Source organism: Micropterus salmoides, unplaced genomic scaffold, assembly GCF_014851395.1.
Source record: "Micropterus salmoides isolate LMB-PRFRI ecotype aquatic unplaced genomic scaffold, ASM1485139v1 Ms_hic_scaffold_23, whole genome shotgun sequence".
Lineage (NCBI taxonomy): Eukaryota > Metazoa > Chordata > Actinopteri > Centrarchiformes > Centrarchidae > Micropterus > Micropterus salmoides.
The window spans coordinates 14,547,604-14,573,941 of NW_024041484.1; the positions used below are offsets into that span (position 1 = coordinate 14,547,604).

The 26,338-nt window shown below is 40.2% G+C and overlaps 2 protein-coding genes across 2 annotated transcripts; both read right to left on the bottom strand.

Moving 5' to 3' along the window:
* Nucleotides 1–11,832: 11,832 nt before the first annotated feature.
* Nucleotides 11,833–21,558, bottom strand: LOC119917947 (N-acyl-phosphatidylethanolamine-hydrolyzing phospholipase D-like). Its single transcript, XM_038738396.1, is given in 11 exon segments — nt 11,833–12,197; nt 13,877–13,991; nt 14,729–14,877; nt 15,080–15,245; nt 15,392–15,495; nt 15,625–15,645; nt 15,647–15,850; nt 17,157–17,297; nt 17,438–17,551; nt 18,352–18,427; nt 21,324–21,558. Coding segments are annotated over 11 exon segments (1,362 nt in total). The 5' UTR covers nt 21,467–21,558; the 3' UTR covers nt 11,833–12,068.
* Nucleotides 21,559–23,465: 1,907 nt separating this feature from the next.
* yeats4 (YEATS domain containing 4) lies at nt 23,466–26,167 on the bottom strand. Its single transcript, XM_038738404.1, has 7 exons — nt 25,940–26,167; nt 25,603–25,722; nt 25,414–25,480; nt 25,178–25,272; nt 24,931–25,020; nt 24,559–24,646; nt 23,466–24,354 (listed from the first exon to the last, which is right to left on the bottom strand). Exons 1-7 carry the CDS (start codon nt 25,988–25,990, stop codon nt 24,185–24,187), a joined length of 681 nt encoding a protein of 226 aa, XP_038594332.1. The 5' UTR covers nt 25,991–26,167; the 3' UTR covers nt 23,466–24,184.
* Nucleotides 26,168–26,338: the final 171 nt, after the last annotated feature.

Genomic DNA, 26,338 nt, shown 5'->3' on the forward strand with positions numbered 1-26,338 from the left:
TTTTGAACTGGTTGGTTTCTGCTTCTCTACTACTAATCTAATCTAAACCGCTTATTTATGTTTTGTCTTTAACTTTATATGCCGTATTTAGTATATTGAGAGAGCTGTATTTACACAGCAGTTCAGGGGAAGACGGGGCTGGAAATGGTTCCAAGGTATCTCAGTTTATTTGCTTTTTTAGGCCTCATCTACATAAGATCAGTGACACACTTCATTGTTGCTTTGATGTTTGAGCAAAATAAAAGCAGGTCCCAGTGCTAATTCATAAATTACTATGAAACTACTATAAATGATCATAGTAGTCTACAGCTTCAGTTTCTTAAAGGCAGTTTAGTTCTGAAAAATAAACCCTATAAATTATGATTAATTCGGTCATTGATGCTTGCCAAGAAGATAACCGCCTTCTTTCAAGCATTGTTTTCAAACCTTGGACCTCTTCCTCCCACTTCACAATCCTCACTGAAACACGCCTCTGCGTCAGCTCAGAGGATGTGTGAGTCAGTGATTCAGTCAGTGCCTCTTCAATCAAGTAAATTAACTTTTTTCATAAGAAACTGTTTTAGTCAAACAGCCTGTGTGGGGACAGTTTTAATGTGGTTATTTTGATGGTAATAATTTCTAAAAACATTTTCCGATGTTAATCAAAGATAATATTTTCACAGGACCACACAGGGCTTTTACTAGTGCTGTTTCTCAGACAATTTGTAACCAGAGACTAACATGTACTTGTGTCAGCTCTTCTCACATTGTATTTGTACCCACTGCCACATGTAAAGACTGTCATGTAGCTACAGTATGTTCTCCCCAAGTCCATCCAAACAGAGACAAACAACCTTGTGAGTTTTCCTTGTTTACACATCCGGAAGAAAATCACATCCAGGCCACAAACACTTTCTGTTCCAGAATGAATGCTGCATTTTAAAGAAGTATGATGGGGGTGGGTTTAACTGCCACATTGTGGACACAATTTAATGTCCCTAATAATCAAATGTGACCTTTCATTCAAAAATAGACTTAACTCATAATAGCAATATTTAGATATTGTTGTTAAAAAAAAAACATTAGGATTAATAGCCATTTTGAATTAAAACCATAAGAACTGTTTTACTCTGCGTAAAAACATTGTTGTAAAATCCCAAAACTTTCATTAAATCCAAATGTGTCTGAAAACTTTTCAGACACTGCCATCTTGTGTCATCTGTCTCCTAGTGCAAAAGCAGCCAGCACAGTATCCACACAATTGAATAATTGAACTGTTGGAAACTGCCACCTATTTCGGGGAAAAACACTCAAAATAACATACCCTAAATGAATCGGCAATAACTCCTAGACTCATTAGGCCAGATGCATAATTCTGGTCTCCTTTGATAGGTCAGAAGCTAAGGAATATGAATCCATAAATGCATCTATTTATTATGCCATTACAGACTAAATGGAGATTCAATAAAGGAAAACGATATTTTCATCCTAGTGTGGTATAAAATCTATATTTTAAAGGCAATATCACCATTAAAACCATCATGCTGAAGATTATCATACAAATGAATATCTTCTACTACACCTAGAATCCAACTGCAACTGTAAATTTAATGAAAAGAAACAAATATACAACAGTTATTATACAATTATTTTTTAACAATATACCAGGTGTAGTGAACAACGGTGTGGATTTGTGCATTTCATATTGAATAAATTTGGAGCTACTCTAAATTCCTTTCTCCTCCCCAAAGAAGAAGGGGAGGGGTCAAAGTTGCTTTCTCTAAGTGCTATCCCGACCATAAAACTGGCACCTTTTTGATTCCGTAGCTGATAACGCGGGTCCTGACTGTTAAACTGACAAAGGGACACGAACCAGCCATTGGCATCTCCCTGAACAGCCTATCAAAACTTACCCCACCACACACGTTTCCGTGGCAACTGACCTTATTCTTTGTTTTATTACCACATCAAAGGGATACTCCTTGTCTCACCTAAGTGTGACATTGTCCAGGACAGCTGAACTTTCAATGTAAAAGGACTGCAGTCTCCAAAAGACTCAAAGCTTCTAATTAAATTTAATTAAATCTTTAGTTACCTGATTACGTTTGCCTCTATTTGAGTAGTTATGTTAACTGTTGTTGCTATCTGTTGTTGATATTAGTGCTGAAAAGAAGTTACTTGTGCAGTGTTTTTATTTTCAGCAAGACACCCCTTCATCTGATGTAATCAATGCTTGTTCATAATACTTTCCTACAAAATCCCTTTAGAAATGATGACAAAGAAATGTTTTACTATACTCTTAATCGCCAGCTTGAATTTAAGGATGAATCAACAAATTCCCCGGTTCCTAAAGAGAGACGATCTTTGATTTAATCCAAGCTTTCCTCATGTAACCTGAGCTCCCCCAAGTGGACGAAATAAGTATTACATGCCCTCGTCGGAAATGCCGTTAAATGTATAAATATCCTGACCAATAATGTGACAATTGTTTCCTGTTACCAAATGCTTAGAACAGTACAACCGTTCAACCATTGAGGTTCGATTGTGGAAAATGTTTGATTATAATACGTGCAAATAGATTTCTTTTCAGGCAGTCCCTTGGGAAACCTGAGACGCCCCCTGGGAACCACGCCCCAGGCAACAAAAGAGCGACACGCGACCTCGCTCCTCTCTTCTCTTCGCTGTTGGCTCTGCCACTCTGCTCGGCCCTCTGGACGTTTCGGCACGAGCAGCGTGCCTCGCCAGGCAACGCTCAGTCGACCAGCGAAACAGGCCTTTTGTTCGCTTGAAGCTACACACGTGAAGTGCCGAGACATCGATCTGCCTTCAGTTTGTTTTATTTTCTTATTTCTTTTGTTTGTTAAAGTTATGAGTTCCGTTAAGTTACACTGGACTAATTCAGGAACGACCAAGTTCCATTTTAAGCCTTTCTCGTCGAGCCACCTTCACCGAGGTCAGACCAAGCCACGTGGTCTCGCCAGCTACAACGAAGGAAACCTGAAAACAGCCGAATTGCCAGACGGAGGAGGCGTTTTCAATCAGACACGGAGAACCCGAAGAATCCCTTGCAAAAGCCAGGATCGGGCAGCTAGCGTGGGACCCGTGCAACAGGCCAAAAGCAGGCTGTCGACAAGCAGTAAGACTTAACACACGTTTTGTGATCAGATGTCCATTTTAACTCCTAAAATTATAGCATTAGTTTACTTTCAGTAGTTCTTCTATGCCGTATGAGTCAAATGCTTCCCACAATCTAACCTCCAGGCTCATTGTTCAGAAAATGTTTATGTTCCCTGTATCCAACCATCTTTTTATCACCTTAGTTAGAGAATAAATTCACTGTAAAATAATCAAGAGCTGTGTGTGTTGCCTATTTATAGTTCCTGCCAAGAGAATTGACCCTTTAGATATGAGACTGACTGACTGATTTAAGATAATTGAGCGATTATTAAGTAACTGATCACTAGTAATAATTGTATAATTATTCAAACTACCTAGAGGTCCGGAGACTCTAGGATTATAACAACTCCGGTGGTGCCCTTAATGAGGAAATTTTGATTTTATGAATTTTAATTCATAATTGGGTATCAATTCTCATAAATTTATTAAAATGCATAACTAATAAATTTAGGTCTACTACACAGGTGAATGTCCATGTTTTGGCCATATTGACTGTTTACATGTTGACTTTTACTGGGAGTTTTCTTCAAAACAATATATGTGTATACAACCACGTTACAAATAAAATTAATTTTCTAAAACATTTAAATGTTGTTAAATACAGTGAATATTCATCAATATTCCTAATGACCGACAGAACTCCTGTGCTTTACAGGCCAATAACTTAGGAAGAGAACGTCCCACCATCTTTTGACATATTGGATGCCTGTGTAAATACTACGGGTTGGCCTTTAGATCGACGAGAGGTATTGTGCAATACCAAGATGGCATTGAGGCATTGTTTTTGTGAGCAATACTTTTGGACTGAAAACAGCAAAAACAGCAAAAGTAAGTCAGCTGTTGCAATTGTTAATGTATATTGGTGCATTTGTTATTGTTATCCAGCTAATTAGTTTGTGAGTTTAGCGTTTTGAGTGATATGAGTTACACAGCTGATCGCAGGAGGCTCTCAGCTTTGTTTAGAGCTGTCTGTCATGCAGGTACAGGTATGATGATATGATAGATATCTGGATGGCAACAACTGCAGGCATGTACAGTGTTCACAGAGCGATATACACTATATTGCCAAAAGTTTTGGGACACCTGCCTTTATGCACACGAAGATTAATCTTTAACTCTTCTGGGAAGGCTGTCCACAAGGTTTAGACTGCAGTAATGTGAGCGCTGAATGCGAAACCGTGGTCAGACCAGCCGCCGGCTGATTTCTGTTGCGCCAAAAGCAGTGTAAGTATGGTAAGGAAGGGCTGTGAGCGAGCCGAAGGTCCTGAAAGATACACACACATTTTTTTGCAATGTTCTTAGTGATTATTTGAACACAAATACATACCACGGTAATATATTAATATTGGGTTGGCTTGACCACGGTTTCACATTTGGCGGCTCACGTTACCGCAGTAGGTTTAGGAGCGTGTTCATGGGAATTTTTGACCATTCTTCTAGAAGCGCATTTGTGAGGTCAGGCACAGATGTTGGATGAGAAGGCCTGGCTCGCAGTCTCCCTTCTAATTATTCGTGTTAAGGTCTCCACGTTCTCCACACCAAACTCGCTCATCCATGTCTTTATAGACCTTGCTCCTTGCTTTGTGCATTGGTGCACATTGGTGGTCATGTTGGAACAGGAAGGGGACATCCCCAAACTGTTTCCACAAAGTTGGGAGCATGGAATTGTCCAAAATGTCTTGGTATGCTGAAGCATTAACAGTTACTTTCACTGGAAGTAAGGGGCCAAGCCAAACCCCTGAAAAACAACCCCACACCATAATCCCCCCTCCACCAAACTTTACATTTGGCACATTGCAGTCAGGCAAGTACTGCTCTCCTGGCAACCGCCAAACCCAGACTCGTCCATGGGATGGGCCAGACAGAGTAATTCATCACTCCAGAGAACACGTCTTCACTGCTTTAGTGTCCAGTGGCGGCGTGCTTTACACCAATGCATCCATAGCTTTACATTGCACTTGGTGATGTAAGGCTACACACAGTTTCTGTGCCAATTCGAAAACCACAGAACGTTTTGAGTTCTGTAGTTACTGACATGCAGAAAGTTGGTGACTTCTGCGCACTGTGCGCCTCAGCATGTGGTGACCCCGCTCTGTGATTTTATGTGACCTATCACTTTGTGGCTGAGTTTCTGTTGTCTTCCAGTTTGTTATAATACCACAGTTGACCGTGGAATATTTAGTACTGAGGAAATTTCACAAATGGACTAACTGCACAGGTGGCAAACTATCACGGTACCACGCTTGAATTCACTGAGCTCCTGAGAGTGACCCGTTCTTTCACAAATGTTTGTAGAAGCAGTCTGCATGCCTAGGTGCTTGATTTTATACACCTGTGGCCATGGAAATTATTGTAATGCCTGAATTCAATGAATCGGATGGACGTCCCAATACTTTTGGTAATATAGTGTATGTTGTGATATAAGCTGATTTAGATGCTTGGTGTTTGATGTGTATGTGGTTTGGATAAAAATGGTTGGTTTTTAGATTCTAGCTGAGCCTCCTAGCTTCATGGAGGTGTGTAACATGAAAAAAGGTTGACGAAATACAAGAATCGGACATGGATTTCTCAGTCGGCATTGTGTGAAAATCTCTTGCTGCCCCCGGTACCAGGGGTGTCAGGGCTCAAGTGACCATAGTGTAAATATACTCTGTTACAAGTAAAAGTCCTGTATTCAAAATCTTACTTGAGTAAAAGAATTAGCACCAAATTTAGGCTACTTAAAGTACCAAAAGTTAAAGTACTCAAGCAAAATGGCCCATTTCAGAAAAATGTTTATTATAATTAGTGATCCATGTGTAAGTATCAATAATGTTGCTAATTTCACCTACTTCATGTACTGCCAGATAGCTTAACCTGTAATAAGACATTAGAATTCATTAGTTAGTCCATATTTTGGATTATTAATCTTAATCTGCAAAGTAACTAATTACAAATGTAGTGGAGTAAAGTACAGTACTGGTGTCCAAAATGTAGTGGTGTAAAAGAACTTCCTCAAGATTGTACTTAAGTGCAGTTAAAAGTTGTACTTTTGGTGTTACATACACCACTGGAGGGAATCAACCACTAACTCTGGCAGTGTTAATGTAGCCAACATATTTAACCACTCAAGTCAATAAAAATCAAAAGACCAGAATATCTTTGCCTCATTTCCATTTTTTTAATGTAAAATACCCACTTAATTGTTAATAATTGAATCAAAGCGAGTGGCGCTGAGGATTCAATGTCAATGAAAAATATAGCCGCAAGCGGCGATTAGCGGGTTCATACCTTTTTTCGCAATATCGCTATCAAAATAATTTCACACATACGGTTCAACATTGTTATAAAACATATCCTGCAAGTTTTGTAACAACTGGACAACCATTTTCTGATCTATAGCTTGATTTGTATCATTACACATCCAGTTACGATGCATTTAAAGCGCCACCTAGTGGTCGATTTGAATGAAACTGTCAGGGCATATTTCTGGCACTCATGTGGACATATCCTGTGAGTTTTGTGATGATTGGACCAATGCTTGCAGATTCTTGTCTATTTATGTCCTGAGCCACACCCTTTACATGTTTATTGGTCAATATCTTTAAAACGAAAGGAGCTATCAACAAGCTTTATACAACTTATATATGCTAAGGCCAATGATGATCCAGAGAAAATTTGGTGGCAATTGGAGCTACGGTCTAGGAGGAGATGTAAAAAATGTGTTTGCATAATGGCAAGCGGCCATAAAAATCCTGTTATAATGTATCTGTATGTGTTGGGCAATAGTTCTTCAAATACGCTAGTTGACCTTTTTCTTAAAAAACAACTACAGCTTTTATTTGTAGGAGAGCACTGACTGCAAAGAACAAAACATTTACTGGGAACAAGCCCACTCAGGATTACAGACATCACGGAGCATTAATAATTTTCTTTCATATTAGACTATATAATAATTTAACTGAAATAATATGTAAATACTAGTATTATTAACCAGTAAAAAAAATACCAGTAAAACTACAATACTCTCTCGCTACTGTGTTTCTAACATGTCAACAAACAGCATGGCTCCACAAAACAGAGAGAGAGAGAGAGAGAGAGAGAGAGAGAGAGCATTTACACTCCTAGCTCCTTACCTGTCATCCAGCGCAGCCAGCGGCCAATATAATCGCGGATAATAAAGCAGCATGAAAGCGGCTACATGACAAGCGCAATCCATAGCCTGGTATCAACCGATCCAGCACAACAGTTTGTCCCATACACGGAGCAGCAGCACAGCGTCACGATGATTAATGATGCTTCACTCACCAAAGCAGGCTCACTTCAGCAGAAAAGCGGGCGGCTTTTCCTCTGGGCAAACTTCTGGAGGACTGAAGTTTTCAGAGAGCCCGCAGACTTGTTGCGGCCCCGCAGTGCTGTTTAACATTTTCCACAGAGTTTAATAAAAGTTACGATCCGACCATAGCTGAGCTCGTAGCAGTTTCCTCCACCTGTTTGTTGGCCAGCATGTTTAACCCTTTAAAGTAAGTTCAGTTTCCCAGCATCTTCCAGATAACTCCCGCTGGTGTCATGTTTTGCAATCCTCTCAGAAAGATGAAGATGAAGACAGGTACAGGATGGTCTCCCTCAAAGCCAGAGGTGCTTATCAGGTCAGGCGGGGCGCTGTCAGTGAAGACACTGTCCGTTTAACGTTAGCTTGCTGTTAGCGATGTTGCTAACCTGTTGCTATCTGCAGACTAGCACGGCTCTCACACAGTACACAAAACTGTGTAGCAGATTGACAAACTTATTATAAACCAGCCAGGCTACTGACTGTCTGTATAATTATTAAATTACACCTTTCTGTCTGCTGCAGCTTGTGGCTAAGTTACCTCCAGAGAAAAACACACGCTGGAAGCTCTGGCTGTTAGGCCCGCCCCTTAACCAATCACAATTTTAGAAAGGTGACAGGCATCTACATGAACGAATCGGAGGCCTCTCTTAAAAAAACAACCATGATCCATCACAGTTCAGGGTCAGAGGTTACCCTCTTAAAGTGACAGAGGCTAATATGACAACACCTATATGCTGCTAAGACATTTGAACTCAAACACAGAAGTTACATAATATCAGAGTTTTATTTGACAGGTATGTGTACACATAGGAGGAATTGACTCTGGATTGTACATTGCTCACCATGCACTTACTTATACAATAATAAAATCAAACGCAGGCTACAGTGTAGAGAACACATATGCACACTATAAACAACAACAATATAAGAAACAATAAGAAAGACTGAGACAATAGTGCGATGGAGCATAGTGCAAAGGATGCTGGATTGAATAAGTATTATGTGCAGGTGTTATGTACTTGAGGTAGGTGGGTTTGGTAAACAGTATACAATATGACAATATAACAGTATGAACAGTGTGACCAGCACTGAGATAGACCGTTGTGTCGTCAGCAAACTTCAGGAGTTTGACAGATGGGTCTCCTGAGGTGCAGTCGTTGGTGTAGAGAGAGAAGAGCAATGGGGAGAGCACACATCCCTGGGGAGCGCCAGTGCTAATAGTCCGGGTGCTGGATGTGATGTTCCCAGTCTCACCTGCTGACTCCTATCAGTCAGGAAGTTTGTGATCCACTGACAGGTAATTTAACTGAAATAAATGTAAATACTAGTATTATTAACCAGTAAAAAAAATACCAGTAAAACTACAATACTCTCTCGCTACTGTGTTTCTAACATGTCAACAAAACGCATGGCTCCACAAACACAGAGAGAGAGAGAGAGAGAGAGAGAGCATTTACACTCCTAGCTCCTTACCTGTCATCCAGCGCAGCCAGCGGCCAATATAATCGCGGATAATAAAGCAGCTGAAAGCGGCTACATGACAAGCGCAATCCATAGCCTGGTATCAACCGATCCAGCACAACAGTTTGTCCCATACACGGAGCAGAGCACAGCGTCACGATGATTAATGATGCTTCACTCACCAAAGTGAGTGAAGATCCACTGACAGGTGGAGGCTGGCACAGTGAGCTGGGTGAGTTTGGTGCTGAGGATTTCTGAGATGATGGTGTTGAACGCCGAGCTCAAGTCCACGAACAGAATCTGCATGTGTCCCTAGAGACTCGAAGTGTTGCAAGATGTAATGCAGTCCCAAGTTGACAGCATCATCCACTGACCTGTTAGCCCTGTAGGCAAACTGCAGGGGGTCCAGCAAGGGGCCTGTAATGTCCTTCAGGTGGGCCAACACCAGTCTTTCAAAGGACTTCATGGCTACAGATGTCAGATCGACAGGCCTGTAGTCATTTTATCCAGAGATGGAAGGTTTTTTGGGGGCCGGGATGATTGTGGAACATTTGAAGCAGGAGGGAACTTCACACAGCTCCAGTGAACTGTTGAAAGAGATTTTCAGGCAGGATGGAGACACACCATCTGGCCCATATGTACAGTATAAAGCATTTATGCATATACTCCTCACCAGGGGGGTCCACTGGGGTAGCCACCAATTTTATTAGGGTGGCCATGGTCCCCCCTGGTAGCACCACTGGATGGGACATAAAATGATCAATAGCTTCCTTTGTGCATTTGTAGTGCCTCCTAGTGGTCAATTTGAATGAGACTTGCAGTGTAGCGTGAGGTCCTTATCTAGACATATCCTGCAAGTTTTGTGTTTATTGGACAAACAAAATGCATTTTGTAGCCTGTTTTGCATTTTATCCCCTGCAGTTTGTTGCATTTGTAGCACCCCTAGTGTTCAATTTGAATGAAACTTTCAGGGCATGTTTCATTTACTTATGAGGACACATCCTGAGAGATTTGTGATGATTGGAGAATGAATATGGGATTTATAGTGTAATTTGTGTAATGCTAAGCACCTTTCTTGCACTTGTAGCGCCCCCTAGGGACGTATGTACATCAACTGTCCAGGTATATCCGAGGCACCTATCTGAACATATCCTGTGAGTTTTGTGATGATCGGCCCTACGGTTGCTGATTTGTGGTCATGTATGTCCAGAGCCACGCCCCTTACAAAGTTCATTGGTCCATATCTTGAAAAGTAATTGAGATATCGACATGCTTTATACAACTTTTAATAGGCTTGAGCCATTGATGATTCACTCAAGATTTGGTGGCAATCAGAGCTACGGTCTAGGAGGAGATGTCAAAAATATGATTTTCAAAAAATTCAAAATGGCGGAAAAATTTTATATGCGGACCTTAATAATCCTTGAGGCTTTTTTGTAGATCACATTGAGCTGCACCTGTGTGAGAAATTTCAAGTCAATCGGACTTACGGTGTAAGGAGCGTGGCCTTTCAAAGTTTGCATTTTTAAGCCTTAATTATAGCGCCACCATGTGGCCGATTGGGTTCATTTTTCTATGGAAGCTGATGCACACCATTTCCAGTTATTCCTGCAAGTTTCATGTTTCTAGCTCATTCCAGCTCACGGGAATTTGAGCCAGTGCTGCAGACAACAAATAATAATAATAATAATAACTAAAACACACAAACACGCGGTATGAACCCTAATAACCTGCAGTATTTGCACTACTTGCTAGGATTGGATGTGTAGGCTTTACTGCCTCAGGACAAAATGGAGTCAAATACTGTCAGAATAGTCAAATAGTATACTAAATAGTAAACAAAACTATACTAAATAGATTTTAAAGTAATGTTATGTGACTGCCTAAACTTTCCCCCCATACATCTAGGTTCATAAAAACAAACAACTGTAAGATTGTCTTGGGTTTGGAAGTCTTACTCCAAATTACTGTTGACAACAAGAAACAAACATTTCAAATGCAATGTATATTTAATAGTTAATTCAGTAACATGGTCAAATGTAAACCAGTTAGCACTGTTTGGCTGGCCTTGTAGTTATAACCAGGCTACTAAATTAACTCAACATTGTGCTCGTCAACTGTTCGTACATTCTGGCTTTAAAGATACAGCATTGAAAAAAAATCACTTGAACAGTTGATCAGTAAGATTATTCTACTTTTTCTCTCTAAGGCAAATACATCTGTTCAACAAGTGAAAATGTGACTGATAACGCTGATAAGCGGGGGGAGGGAAATGTCTGAAGCAGGAACAGTGCACAATATTTGCAGTGCATGAAGCTGAACCCAGCTCAACTTCTGCAGTTTCTATTAGCATACAACGGTATAGATACAAAGTACAAAAGACACTTCTGCATCTTATGTTGTTTTGGGATGCCAGAGCACATTCAGAAAAAAAGCCTTTGTAATGTGGCATTACCTAGCACCAATCATCAAAAATCACTACTCTAAATAACATTCTAATTAGTTTTCTCTTCTATATTGCAGCTCACAGCAGAAAGCTACATCACACTGTGTAGTCTCCAGTCCAGCCTCATACTGAAGGTTTGTAGTTCAACCCCACATTGTTTCCTACAAACTTGATCTCCATTCTCTCCATTCAAGAGTACTGGTATTAAAGTAACATGGGACCATCACCAGTTTTGGTTTTTTTATCCCTCAGCATTACACAGATAAAAACCATATTAATTGGAATTATTCGTTACTTGAACTGCATACTAACCACACTGTAACAACACTGGCTGTACAGCAGTATGTGCTGATGTCAACATTTAGCATCTGAGTTTAAATCTTATGAATAGCTGATCTTTGCCTGAAAGAATTACACACACATATTTGAGTAAATCTAATGAATCAGATTTCTTGTTTTTTTTTTTTCTTGGAGCCTTCACAGCTCGTGTAGGCAGTACTGCCCAACATGATGATGGCAGGCCAAACATTCAGTATGTAAACAGAGTTGATGAACATCTGAATTTCCTGTTTTCAGTTGGGATAAGCTGCATACGTATATGCATTTCAAATTAAATCACTGAAGTCCATTTATATATGATCAACAAAATGTGCTGCACTTTATTACAGACACAACAAAACGCTCCAGAGAGGATCAGAAGAAGTCTCCTTTCTGTGACACTATAAGGCGAGACTCCCCGTGATGCAAAGTGAAGAAGGATTCTGGCTTCAGCCCGTTCTGTTCCAGGGCCTCTCTGAGACGAACCGGCGGGTCCAAGTAGTACTGATTCAAGGAGGGACCACAGAAAAAGTGAGTATTAAAGACTATTCTTGAGTGTCACAATACTTCAGGACAGGTTCATTTTAGCACAGTGCTGCAAGTTTGAGTGTTTGACAGGTTTGTCAGCTCGTCCCTAATTTTCTAACCGTGGCAGTGAGAGAGAGGTTGCATTAAACTGTGTTAGCTGCTGAAATAATCATGCAGCTTAAAAAAACAATGACACCTTTTGTTACATTGTGTTATCAGAACATAATAGTGTCAGCACTTTTTAACCTCACACACACTTTGCCTGTCTCTGAAAGCAGTAACACACAGAGCATCACTGTGGGCTACTGTAATGACCATGACTATTAACGCTTCAGCTATATTTATACAATGCAAAATGTGTTTAAAACATTTGAATCCTCCTAGCAGCACCCTAACATACACACAACAGTTGCCAGTTTATTAGGTACACCTAGTTAACACTAATGCAGTCTAATACAGTCTGCAATAAACCTTGCCTTCATTAAGGTGTTAATGTTGAGCTTTAGATGAACTTTTTCAGAGAGAACTTTCTGATCATTTTTGGAGGCTGTAGTTTGTGGTGCTTTATAAAGAGGTGTTCTATTAGCCTGCCTTCATTAATAGAAATGGGGTGGAAAAATAATAGAAACACCTGTCAGAATAATGCAATACAGTTCCACAGAACCCCAAATTGCACCCTCCAAAATGATCTGAAAGTTGAATCAACGCCTCTTAAAAATTTTCACCCATTATAACCTTTTATGAAGGTAGGACTGTTGAATTAGACTACATTTGATTTAGCTAATAAACTGGAAACTGACTGCACTTTAATTGCATTGTGTGTTAAAGCAAAAGTTTAACATTTTAGGAAATTCACTTTCTTGCCAAGAGTTAGATGAGATGATTGGTACCACTCTCATATCTGTCCGTTATCAATACACAGTGAAATGTGCCAATAATTGGGTGGAAGGCAAGTTTTCTTGTAAAATGATATGTTGATCTATCACCAGACCTTGAAGTGTAGCTGAAGCAAGCAGGTGACTAAAGAATCTAAGTCATCTTCTCTGCACAAACGTTATTCAGTGAAATGTAAGAAATGCCAAAACATTTGAAAACATTAGAAAATATAGCCTAAAACATTAGCTGACTGAGAATTACTAACTGATGTAGCTAGACCGGTACACAGTCAACTAGTAACGTATAGGCTATTTATGTAACTTGTTTTCAATAAAACAGCCATCCTAACATCAAGGGCAGTGCTGAGGGTGCAACTTTGTGTACACTTGACAAAGAGTTTGTCATGGTCAGCTATGTTTTTGTTCACTTTCGGCGTCATGCACCTGGAATACTTGGAGGTCAGAAGTCGGATTTTTCAACCCAGTTCCAAGCAGTCTGCCAACGCAGCAATAGTCTAGCACATAACACCCGCAAAACCGTTTAACACACTTATATTTTACAATTAGTGAACTTTAGTTTCCGTCTGACAAAGCGGCTGTTTCCTAGCTAAGCTAATCTTCTGCTTGCTCCAGCTACATATTGAATGGACAGCTATGAGTATCAATCTTCTAATTTAACTTGGAAAGAAAGCCAATAAGCGTACAGCCCAAACCAATTCCTTTAAACCACACAAATAATCAATTAGTCAGATGTCTAAGTAATATGTATGTACTCCCTACCTCATAGGCGAGAGCAAAGGTTCCCCAGTGAATGGCCACAGAGTGTTTGGCCTGAAGGTCTTGGTGAATCTGGACAGCCTCTTCTGGATCTACATGCTGCCCCCGCATCACATCCCTGCTAAACCAAAGAAGATTTCAATATAGTCTTCCATGGTTTTCTCTGCAACAGTGGCTGTGCATGGTCTTTTAAAACTTTCAATGCCAATTCATATATTACATACAGTAACAATAAAAAAATTACAGTTGTCCAGTATTTAAATTTGATCTGTCACAGAAGGAAGGACAGTGGCCCCTCTGTAAGGCTTCTGGTACAATCTAATGCAATCCATCTGCCATAAATTCTACAAAGTTAATAATGTTCAGTGTTTGTTGACATTGTCTGAAATTTTAACTTCAATTATGTTTATTAATGAGCTCATAGTTAAAGGTGGTGTTGCACTGGACTACATTATATTGAGGTGTTACTACAACATGAGGGGGGCAGAATATTAAATGCCTCAATACAGTGCAGTCCCTAACTATGACCTCAATATTAGAACATATAATTGAAATTACACCTGACAGTCTTGACTAAAAATGGGCAGAGAGGCATCTTAAAAACAGACTTTATGGCGGAACAGTTCCATTAGATTGTACAGGTGTACCTTCTTCCCACTCCTTTTGAAATATGTTAAGAAACTGACAAGAGTTTAAAAATTTCTTTGGCTGTAAATATTATAAATGTATTTATTATTGTATTGTTTAATCGTTTTGATTGTTAATTTGATTGTATTTTGTCTCTTTTTTACACATATTCAAAATAAACACTAAATAATAATAATAATAATAATATAATAATAATATGTACAGGACCTGGGCAGGTAAGCTCCAATGGGGATTGCTGCGAGGTCAAACGGTCCAAAGCGTCGTCCGATTTCCTGGAAGGAAGTGCAGTAGCCAGTGTCACCAGCGAAGAAAAATCGATGGTCCGGACCCAAAACAGACCAGCTTCCCCATAAAGACTGAGAGGAAAAGAGTTCTGGTTATGTACTGAATATGCTTTGAACTTAATAAAAACATTTTAAAACTGCCCTTTTCTACTTGATTACTGAAAAAAAATCCTCGAGCACCAGCTATTGGACTTTACACATTTGGTATGGAGGTATGAATTAATACATATATTACACATACAGGTAAACTCTAATAATTGTAATGAATTCTTACCCTGTTATCGTCCAGCGCAGTGCGTTTGCTCCAGTGCTGAGAGGGTGTGCAGACAAATGTGATGTCATCATGACCCGGGACACAGTTCTCCTCCCACCAGTCCAGCTCCATCACGTTCTCACAGCCCATTTTCGCCAGCCAGTCCATCAAACCCAGGGGCACGAACCTGTGAAACACACTTGGACTTACTCAACATAAAAAACATGTGACTATGACTTTGTAAGAGTGTAAACTGAACACTACACTTAATAAATAATATTAAGACTGTGGGTGTCAAATCATTACTGTTGACAACACATCCACCACACTTACCAGCGTAGCTCCCCTCCAAAGCGTGCATTAAGGCTGGCCACAGATCCAGAATCCAGATGGTCATAATGAGAATGACTGATGACGACAGCATCGATCCTGGGAAGCTGTTGGCAGGAGGATATAAAAAAAAAATGTAACCAGGTAGCAAAGAAGCAGCCAAAGAAACAAGGCATGGATCAAATACTGTGATGGAGATCTTTGCTTTAGAAAATTAAAAACAAAAAGCACTAAACCTGTTCCACAGTGCAGGGGGGGGCCTCGGTACCTTTTGGGCCCCATGAACTGGAATGGTGAGGCCCTCTGGCTGAAAATTGGGTCCGTCAGAATATTCAGCCCGTCCATTTCTACCAGAACCGTGGCGTGACCCAGCCAGGTGACTCTCAGACCTGGACCAGAGTCAGAGAGGTCTGGGTTCTGGACGAAGTACGGTTCCATCACTGGGAGTTCCCTATCCAGAGCCTATGGGAACAGAGATGGTGAGAAATAGAGCAAGGGTAGGGGGATAAGATGATGATGAGCACGAGTCGCACAGAGAGAGGAAGAGTGGTGAATACAGTAGGAGAAAGGGAGAGAGAAAAGGAGAAAAAACAACCGCACACTGATCATGAGGAATAGAATGTTTGTCTCACAACTTCGTCTGATCATAAAATGAATCGAACCCTAATAACTGAGTCACAGCTTTCTACTCTGCAAATGATACACTGCGGCACTGTTTGCTCCCCTAAACACAGGATTAACCTGTTTTCGTTGCTGCTTGCAGGATTTATGAATAATTTTTGTCCCCCCCCTCAGAATGATGAATCCAATTCACTATCTCGATCCGTAGTTTTGTTAGGGTTAATATTATTTTAAAATGCACTACTTTGGCTCTGTCGGAGCTGCATGAAGAGTGAAAAAATAAATCCTCCCCTCTGTTTTTTTTTTTACACAAATGGCACCCTGCTGTGCAGTTAAGGGGTTAAACATTTTTCGATTACTGTGTGAAAGCAGCCTTTGATGCCTGCTATCTACTGAGCTCAGTAAGGTTTCCATTGGGAGCTATAAATACTCTGTGGGTTGTGAAAGTCGTGGCAATGTTCCTACTAACACAGGTGGGAAATTCTGTATATGAACACTTATTCTGATCACTATAAAGGATAATACACGTAAAAGCATACACTGGCTTGAACACATTGGATATCTGACTTTTACACAGTAGTCAGTATCAATTTAACCAGTGAATTTAAGTGTGAAAGTCAACACTTTCTGTGCTCTGCAATAACAAAATTTATTGTGTTACAGCTTTTCAAAAGTGTTTAAGTTTAAGGTGAAGTTGTGCTCTACATCATCCACAATATACACTTAAGTCTCTCACGATAACTACTTTTGTTGGACGATATATTGTCCCAGAAATGATTGCGACAAAAGATATGATTTAAGACAATTTACATGACTAAATAAATCATAAATGAAATAAAACCACACATCCAAAGTACTTAAATGGACTATCTTAACAATTGCATTAAATAAATATATAAATAAAATGCTGTTTATTTGGCTTAGGTGCTGTGAAAACACCCTTAGGCGCTGCGCCCCAGCTCTTTTGATGGTGGGGAAAATTCTGCTGTTTGTTCTTTTCTGGCATGATGTTGGTCATGATGCTAAAATGTTGAGACAAACAATACATAGTACATACAGTACACACAGACTTTTGGTGATATTATGGAACAAAGCCAAAACTGTAGTTAATAACAAACTATAAAATTTTAGTCTAATAATTACTTACCTCTTTACTAGTAGGTACATTGCTGTGATTTTTATCCAACAAAATGAACCTGAGCATGGTGGTGTAGGAAGGAAACCGCCATGTGGGCCAGGGGTTGGTCCAGCGGCCATGTTTGTCCTGACAGGACTTCGTCACATCCTCCTGCAATCAAAATATTACATTTTAGCCATTTATAAGAGTGTTAAGAGTTTATGGAGGTTTGAGCTGAGGTGACGGTGGAAGGAGGTGGTGCAAACGTGTGTGTGTTTCAGGTAGGAGGAGGTTTTAGGGGACAGGACTACCTCCAGCCGGTAGTCTAAACGGAAGCTCTTGCGGGAGGAGCGAGAGGAGCTGCTCTTCCTCAGCGGCTGAGGATCCACCTCTCCACCCTCAGCACCTCTCAGCGCCCCACCATCCTGAAGTACACACACACACACACACACACAGTGAATGAGTCAATTTGCATTCTCCAAGGCATTTGAAAACAGGAAGGGAAATGGGACAGTCCTACCCTTACTATAATCTTATAATCTATAATCTATAATCTACTATAATCCGATTTAGCATCGCAGTCCTATAACACTGTTTCTAACTCAATGCCCCTAGACTTTTTTCACTTTCAAACTTGAGCCCCAACCGTCATGACAATTGACATCACAAAATTAACACACAAATTATCAGATATCCAGCAAAGTTATCCTTCCGGGGTCACAAAAAGCTTTGTACAGTTTTTTCCCTACATATCCTGTTGTCCACCAAAGACCTGCAAACAGATGATGATGTGTCAAGTTGCCAGAGTTCCTCTTTAACAGACATAATGAGTCAGGAAGCTCAACAACATAATAGGAAGAGCACCGGTGTAATCAATAACATTTGATAACAACTGCATTTCATTGAGAATAGCAGTACCTGCTATTTTTCATGCTGGTTCACTGGAAAGGCTTACTGGGGCACTTGGATGGAACGGAGCCATCGTTAATGTAACTGGTTCCACCTGTGCTTTTTTCGACTATGACAAAGTCAAAATGTCTGCTGTGAAAAAAAGGTCTGTTTTCAGCTCTTTATAACAAATGTGCGACCACAATTGCAAAAACACATATCCCCAAAGTGAGTTTGGAAACATGCATTTCCTTTCATTGAAAAATGTTTCTCTCATATATTAAATTAACCATTTAATACATATAGTTCGGACCCAGTTAATGAGTGAGCTGCTCACCTCAACCAGGCCTTTTCTCTCCTCCAGCGCTGCTCTGTCTGAAGATGACGGCTTCTCCATGGGCTTGCCACCACACCTAGCACAAAAAAACACACACACGCACTTTTTAACTTTTACAACATCCTTTAGTGACGAAATGCTTGACAGTCAGCAGAAACGTTTTCAACCTGCTCTTCTGAAGCAGCCATGGATCACATGCCTCAATTAAAACGTGCACCAGAAGCTGCTGTGGATGGCGACAGCATCACACGTTCACAATAGTAACCAGGTCACAAGTTGGCTCCTTTTACTGACCGTTAAGCTGCTACAACGATAACTGATTACATTTAACAGCTGACAGTTAACCCCTAATCATTTGCATATGAGACACAAAGATAATCAGACACAAAGCAAGATCAACTTCACTATTCAAATGACGCTACTATCAGGGATGCCATTTTAGTGCTACCACAGTGCACCAAATTCAACGTCTTACCCTTGTTTCTAACAAACCATAGCAAGACTTACTAATATCGTGTCTCAGTCAGTTCTTACATTCATTTAATCTCTTAACAAGGAAAGATTATGACACAAGTTGCCAAGTAAGTAGCCTATGACAATAATAGCAAACAAAGAGTTACTGTTACCCTTGTGTAATACTAATTGGGAAGTGACTGGTGATGCATGCATGATACAAAAATAAAGGTTGTCCATTTAAAAAAAAGGCCACATTAACTATTAAAGTGATAAGCTTTCATGTTAACCAATTTCAAACTTAACTGCAGTCATTAACTCTCATATGGTTACTTCATCACAGTCCCAGTGCAACAGCCAAAACTGCTCTGGCAACTTCCTTCTTAGACAATATACACCTCAAACATGGTGGTGCAATATATTAAACCTTGAACTGCATTCAGCTAAATGAATGTTAGCACCTACACACTCCAAAGCCAGCAAGCCTAATCACAGCCCTTCCTTATCCTGCTATTATCCACAGCAATCACAGTGCAGTACACACCCTTACTAAGTACTACCCACTCATAAATGTTTCCATCATGCACTTATACTTCATGAGAAAATGCAGATGTGTATTGATGGAGGCCTTCTGATATTGACTTTAGAGATTGGTATATCGTGGTCCCTTCACAGCATGAAATTGATGAGAGGTCAGCAAATGGGTCCTCTGTCATGCTAGGACCACTGCAATAATGCAACTAGTGTCCCATAGTGCACTTGCCTTCTTTGGGGAACCCCATGCATTAAAGCTATGGCGTGCTGATGAGGCACTCAGCCTCTTGAATGGACTGCACACTACACACAGAAACCAGAACAATGGAGCTCTGTGAACAACAACCAAAGATCTTCATAGCAAGCCAGCGTGCCTGATTTGCACATGTAAGCAACAAACACAACCTGGATTCTCAGTTTGCCCTATTTCTCTCTGCAGTGTAACGTTAGTTAAATTAAACTCCTCCTATTAAGTTATCAGTGTATCCAAGTTATTTGAAGAAAAACAATGTCACTAACGATGAGGAAACAAATGCTATTATCATGACAGTACAAGACACACAAGTATAAACATGAATTAGTTTAGTCACCTGTGATACTGTCAGCAAAAACATGCTAACTAGAGTCTTAACATCTTTAGACATTTTCAACTAGTTCCTGTTCAAAATGTGTGAGCAGATGTTGACACAGACAGGAAAGATAGCATCAACAATACTGATTAACGACAAACTGGCAGCAGCACAGGCTATATTATGAACTTCTTCTCCAAATACAAGAAATAAGAAGCCAGCGTTATAGTATACTTACACAGAACATTTGCCCCGCAAAATGCGTCCCTTGGGGACATAGTAGTGATAGCGCTAAACAGATTAAATGGGTACAATAAGGCCACCATACACTCACTGCAGAGTACCACACGCGTCATTACGGGTTACAAAACATTGCTGTTGTTGTTACTATTTTCAGCCAACTTACCTGAAAAGTTGAACGCAACAGAACACCACCAGTTGTTTTCTTTAGCGCGGAGACATGCTCGTTGCATTTACGTGAGCCGTATCACTTACTGTCTTAATGCGAGCTGGGTGACGTTAACATACGCTATACGGTCCCCTGAGCATTTCCAACACAGTTTACATTCCTACATCGTCTCTGTTATAGGACGCTGGCGAGTGGGAACTTAAGTCAGTAAATGCCGCTGGAAAGACGTCTTTCAAACACGTAAGAAAGGGAGTTTGAATGCAGTAGGACGATGAGGATCATTAGTTAGCCTCATAGACTGGTCGGCACCAGCTCCGTTTCTCTGACGTCGGTGCAAAACCCCTCTGATCACGTGACCGACCGACAAACACTCGTCTATGGCTATGACTGCAGGCAAAAATAAATAATTTAATAAATAACTATAAACGCATTCAATTAGAAACAAAGGGGTAAATAATATTTTGTATCGTAAAATTATAAAAACATGTCTTACAAAATATTTATAAAATGTGTATCTTACTTATTCTTGCAACCACTACCATGTCTGATACACATAATTTTGTTTTTAAAATCCAATAATAACTTGGATATATATTTAATTGCTTATTTAATCATCCCCCCACATTGTCATGGCAGCCCTAAATAGCTACTTGCACAGGAATGTGTAGCTTATGCTGTGTATTTGAAATGTACAACTAAGTTAGATAAAAATGTTATCCCTTGATTCATCTAAGATTAATCATTCTACTAAATACCCATGTTACGTTAATTTACATTGTATAAATGAACTGCTAAAGTAAGTTTATGTTTGCATGTGTCATCGGCACTGGCTGACTTATCACAGAGGAGAAATTCATCGTTGGCACACATTTCTACTTAGATAACGATTTAATAAACGTTTTAGATAACTGAGAAAGCAAGCAAACCTGGACTACTACGATCCTGAGGACTCTTTGTCTATAGTTTTTTTTTGGCTATCTACAAAACCTTTACCATTGTAAACATACCTTGAATTACTCCTCCCGATGAACAACACCTGGAGGGATCTTAACCCGAGCAGGCAAACTACATTCAGACGCCCACTGTATCTACTAAACTTACTGCTACACCACGGCAACAAATGTACAGGCCTGCACAACACTGTGTCCATTCTAACTCTTTGTATTTGACCATACTAGCTTCATTTTTTATTACAGAACAGCCAGAGGACACAAAGTTGTGTACAGCTTAAGGGAAGTTGTTCTGCGTCCCGACAGCAAAACTTGTTCGAACTTCCTGCTAGATGCTTTCATGGACTCTCGGATTTCTGAAAAGTCACATCGTGGCTTTAATTGAATGTTTTATATTACTCTTTATATACAAAAATGTAAATGAAGATTTATTAAGTTTTTTGATTTATTGAGTAAGTGTCCCCTTAAATCCGGAAATGTTTTGTATACAGTGGGTACGGAAAGTATTCAGACCCCTTTAAATTTTTCACTCTGTTTCATTGCAGCCATTTTCCAAAAATCAAAAAAAGTTCATTTTATTTCTCAGTAATGTACACTCAGCACCCCATCTTGACAGAAAAAAACAAATGTAGAAATTTTTGCAAATTTATTAAAAAAGAAAAACTGAAATATCACATGGACATAAGTATTCAGACCCTTTGCTCAGTATTTAGTAGAAGCACCCTTTTGATCTAATACAGCCATGAGTCGTTTTGGGAAAGATGCAACAAGTTTTTCACATCTGGATTTGGGTATCCTCTGCCATTCCTCCTTGCAGATCCTCTCCAGTTCTGTCAGGTTGGATGGTAAACGTTGGTGGACAGCCATTTTCAGGTCTCTCCAGAGATGCTCAATTGGGTTTAAGTCAGGGCTCTGGCTGGGCCATTCAAGAACAGCCACGGAGTTGTTGTGAAGCCACTCCTTCGTTATTTTAGCGGTGTGCTTAGGGTCATTGTCTTGTTGGAAGGTAAACCTTCGGCCCAGTCTGAGGTCCAGAGCACTCTGGAAAAGGTTTTCGTCCAGGATATCCCTGTACTTGGCCGCATTCATCTTTCCCTCGATTGCAACCAGTCGTCCTGTCCGTGCAGCTGAAAAACACCCCCACAGCATGATGCTGCCACCACCATGCTTCACTGTTGAGACTGTATTGGACAGGTGATGAGCAGTGCCTGGTGTTCTCCACACATACCGCTTAGAATTAAGGCCAAAAAGTTCTATCTTGGTCTCATCAGACCAGAGGATCTTATTTATCACCATCTTGGAGTCCTTCAGGTGTTTTTAGCAAACTCCATGCGGGCTTTCATGTGTCTTGCACTGAGGAGAGGCTTCCGTCGGGCCACTCTGCCATAAAGCCCCGACTGGTGGATTGCTGCAGTGATGGTTGACTTACTACAACTTTCTCCCATCTCCCGACTGCATCTCTGGAGCTCAGCCACAGTGACCTTTGGGTTCTTCTTTACCTCTCTCACCAAGGCTCTTCTCCCCCGATAGCTCAGTTTGGCCGGACGGCCAGCTCTAGGAAGGGTTCTGGTCGTCCCAAACGTCTTCCATTTGAGGATTATGGAGGCCACTGTGCTCTTAGGAACCTTAAGTGCAGCAGAAATTTTTTTGTAACCTTGGCCAGATCTGTGCCTTGCCACAATTCTATCTCTGAGCTCTTCAGGCAGTTCCTTTGACCTCATGATTCTCATTTGCTCTGACATGCACTGTGAGCTGTAAGGTCTTATATAGACAGGTGTGTGGCTTTCCTAATCAAGTCCAATCAGTATAATCAAACACAGCTGGACTCAAATGAAGGTGTAGAACCATCTCAAGGATGATCAGAAGAAATAGACAGCACCTGAGTTAAATATGAGTGTCACGGCAAAGGGTCTGAATACTTATGACCATGTGATATTTCAGTTTTTCTTTTTAATAAATTTGCAAAAATTTCTACATTTGTTTTTTTCTGTCAAGATGGGGTGCTGAGTGTACATTACTGAGAAATAAAATGAACTTTTTTGATTTTTGGAAAATGGCTGCAATGAAACAAAGAGTGAAAAATTTAAAGGGGTCTAAATACTTTCCGTACCCACTGTATATATTCTGGTGTTGCACAATAGAATATGAAGTACACCCAATCTTGGCAATCTTTAAAGAATGAGTCTTACTCTTAAGGACTCACTTGAATCATTTTTTTCATTTCTGAGGGGAAAAACATCATGGGTACATTAACAAAAAAACAAGCATCCAATCAACTGCTGACAGGCTACCAACCCCTCCTAAGCTCCCAATCTACTTGTTTAAACCATTTCACACCTGGCTAGTGATCCATCATTTGTACATGGGGACGGTCAGTGTGAATGGGTAAAATTACACCTAGACAGGATCAGGATTAGGCAGGTCGAACTCTATGGCACATGATATGAAAGTCAGGGTTTAACCTGCTACCTGGCACATAGTCCAGTGTAAAACAGATTTAAATGTTTTATGACTCAACCCATATCAAACCCAAAAGGTTACAACAGAACAAACATATACAAGCAATATTGTTAACACATTTACTTTATATGGAAAACGGTAAGATCAGTAAAAAACAACGGAGCTATTCACATTCAAAACTGTCCACACTAATGTGGATATCTCATTAGGTATGTGTGAACACTATGGGGATGCTTCACTGAATCTGTCTGATCAGACCTCAACTCAGGTTGACTTGTAGATGTATAGAAAAACACAGCTTCAATTACATCGAGATGACTGGACAAACCCAGTGTTGCAAAAACAAAAATACAGCCAGCTGATCCAGCATTGTTATGGCCAAAAAAATATAAGTGACAGATATGTAAAGAACCAATCACAAAATGCTTGTTTCAGCCACAAGCAACATTGTCCATTTCTCAGTGCTCCTTGTGGTCTCCATCCTCCTCCAGTTTCCTGATCTCTGCCTTCAGGTGGTTGATGTTCTCTCTGCTGGCTTTTAGTTTGTCTTTCAGCTCTGTGATCTCCTGGCTGGTTCTCTTCTTTGCGGTTTCCATTTTCTCCTTGGTTCTCTGCTCCAGCTCAATGACTGCAGACACAGGCAGGCACAAACACATTAACAATATGTCGCCGACTCACAATAGGTACCAAGGCATGGTATAAGGCACCAACTAGATTTTTCCCTTGTGCAGGGCACTGACGTTAAAAGTCAAAATTGGGGCAATGCGACAAAACTAGTCTGTATATATACATACTTGTGTCTTGTTTTTCTATGTTAATTGTGTGTACATACACTCTGTCTCATGCTTGTATGCTCCCAGGGTGAGCTGTCTTGATGTAGTCAGCAGCTGCTGCATCATGGCTGTAGGATCCTGGAAGATCTGAAAAGTAGACGTCAAGTGCATCGGGGTCACTCTCACACAACTCTCAATTTACAGCCAAACCCCCCCCAATTTCATCTATTACAGCAAAATATGGATCCCATGTGGTGATATAAGTTCAAAAAAGTCCATCAACTTTGGAAACGACATGCGATTTATTTTATTTACCATTTATAGTGATGAGATGAAATATTAGTAGAAACTACCATTTTCACAGTAAAGCAACAGAAATTGATGCAGTATAGTAACTGTGTTCATAAGCTACAGCATGAAAGCAGGTGTACCATTTCATCATAGAATTCAGAAACAACTGTTTTCTTAGGCATGGCACTGGAGTCTGACTGGAACAGCTTCAACAGATGGTATAGAGTGACCTACGACACACACAAGCACAAATCAAGATAAGCACAGGGAGTTAAAGTTCAACATTCCTATCTATTTAATATTAATTATCATCATCATCATCAGGTGTTGAGTATTTAGTGTTAAGATAGTTTTAGCATTTAGTATGGAGCCAGGACACATCCTCACAGGTCTCTCATTGGGGTCAATGAAGAAGATCTTGATGATGATCTCAAACTCCCCCCATCCCGTCTCCGTAATCTCATATGGAGGCTTTGTCACCACTGGAAGGAAGAGAAACAGCGAGTTAAGACTGACAATAAAGCCACTACACACTGGCTATATGCTTATAAAATTAATCACGTTCTTCTTACCCTTCTTGCATTTGTCATATTTTCATACATGTTCTGTAAAGGTCTGCTCACCTCTCAGTGGGTTACCATAGCTCTCGTGTAGCTTGAACTGGATCTTCTTCACATACGCAGACATGTCCTGGAAGAATAATATTATACATTTATATATAGACACCTTCAACCTGACAGTAGAAGTGGTTGGTAATTATCTTTTCAACCAATTAGTTTGTCAGTGATGGTGATGTGATCCGGATGTCCAACCTCATTCCTGTAAGGCTTCACATAGACAGACCACTGATGTGTGTGTCCATCCTCCTCTCTCTTTTTCCCAAAGTAGCGGGCAACGTTACCAAATACGATGGGCTTCACAATGGTTACTCCCTGCACATCACAGAGGGAAAACATATCTGAACGCGCTCCTGTTATAATATCCACAAATACAAGATAACAAAAACAGTAACATAGAAACTATGGGTGGCGATACGTGAACCGGTTCTGATGATTATTTTAATACTTCTTTTAATCATCAAACTTCCTAAAAGACGTACGAGGTAATGTTTTCATTTGCCCAGACGGTTGTAGCGTAACGTTACGTTACCTTAACTCGCCCCCCGGAATCTGGACCAAATTCAGTCATCTTTTTGAACATAGTACGGTAGCAAGACAGAGAAGTTGAGCCTGCAGTACACTCTAGAGGACTCTTCTTGTTCCACAGCGTGTATCCACATTAAATAAACCTGCCATTTAAGCAGTTCAAGTATTCTTTATGGAGCCAGCGGTCTCATTTCAAACTGCCAGCCAAACAAGCGCCGGAAGTGACAAGTGTAACGTGTTAAGTTGTACGGTAGAAGAACGACATTGAGGCATTAAAGTTCCGGCTGATGGCGACTATAACGTCGAACAAATATGTTGCATCTATCAATAAAATAAAATAAAATATATATATGTACACCTTGTTTTCTCTCTCATACGCACTGGAAACGGCATTCTATCGTCT

What these genes read in the sequence shown, in the direction of transcription:
- yeats4 (XM_038738404.1), bottom strand. Translation starts at nt 25,990, where the DNA reads ATGTTCAAAAAGATGACTGAATTTGGTCCAGATTCCGGGGGGCGAGTT. An exon ending in CTATGGTAACCCACTGAGAG is followed by an intron (nt 25,273 to 25,413) that starts GTGAGCAGACCT and finishes TCTTCCTTCCAG; the next exon opens with TGGTGACAAAGCCTCCATAT. An exon ending in TTGACCCCAATGAGAGACCT is followed by an intron (nt 25,021 to 25,177) that starts GTGAGGATGTGT and finishes TGTGTGTCGTAG; the next exon opens with GTCACTCTATACCATCTGTT.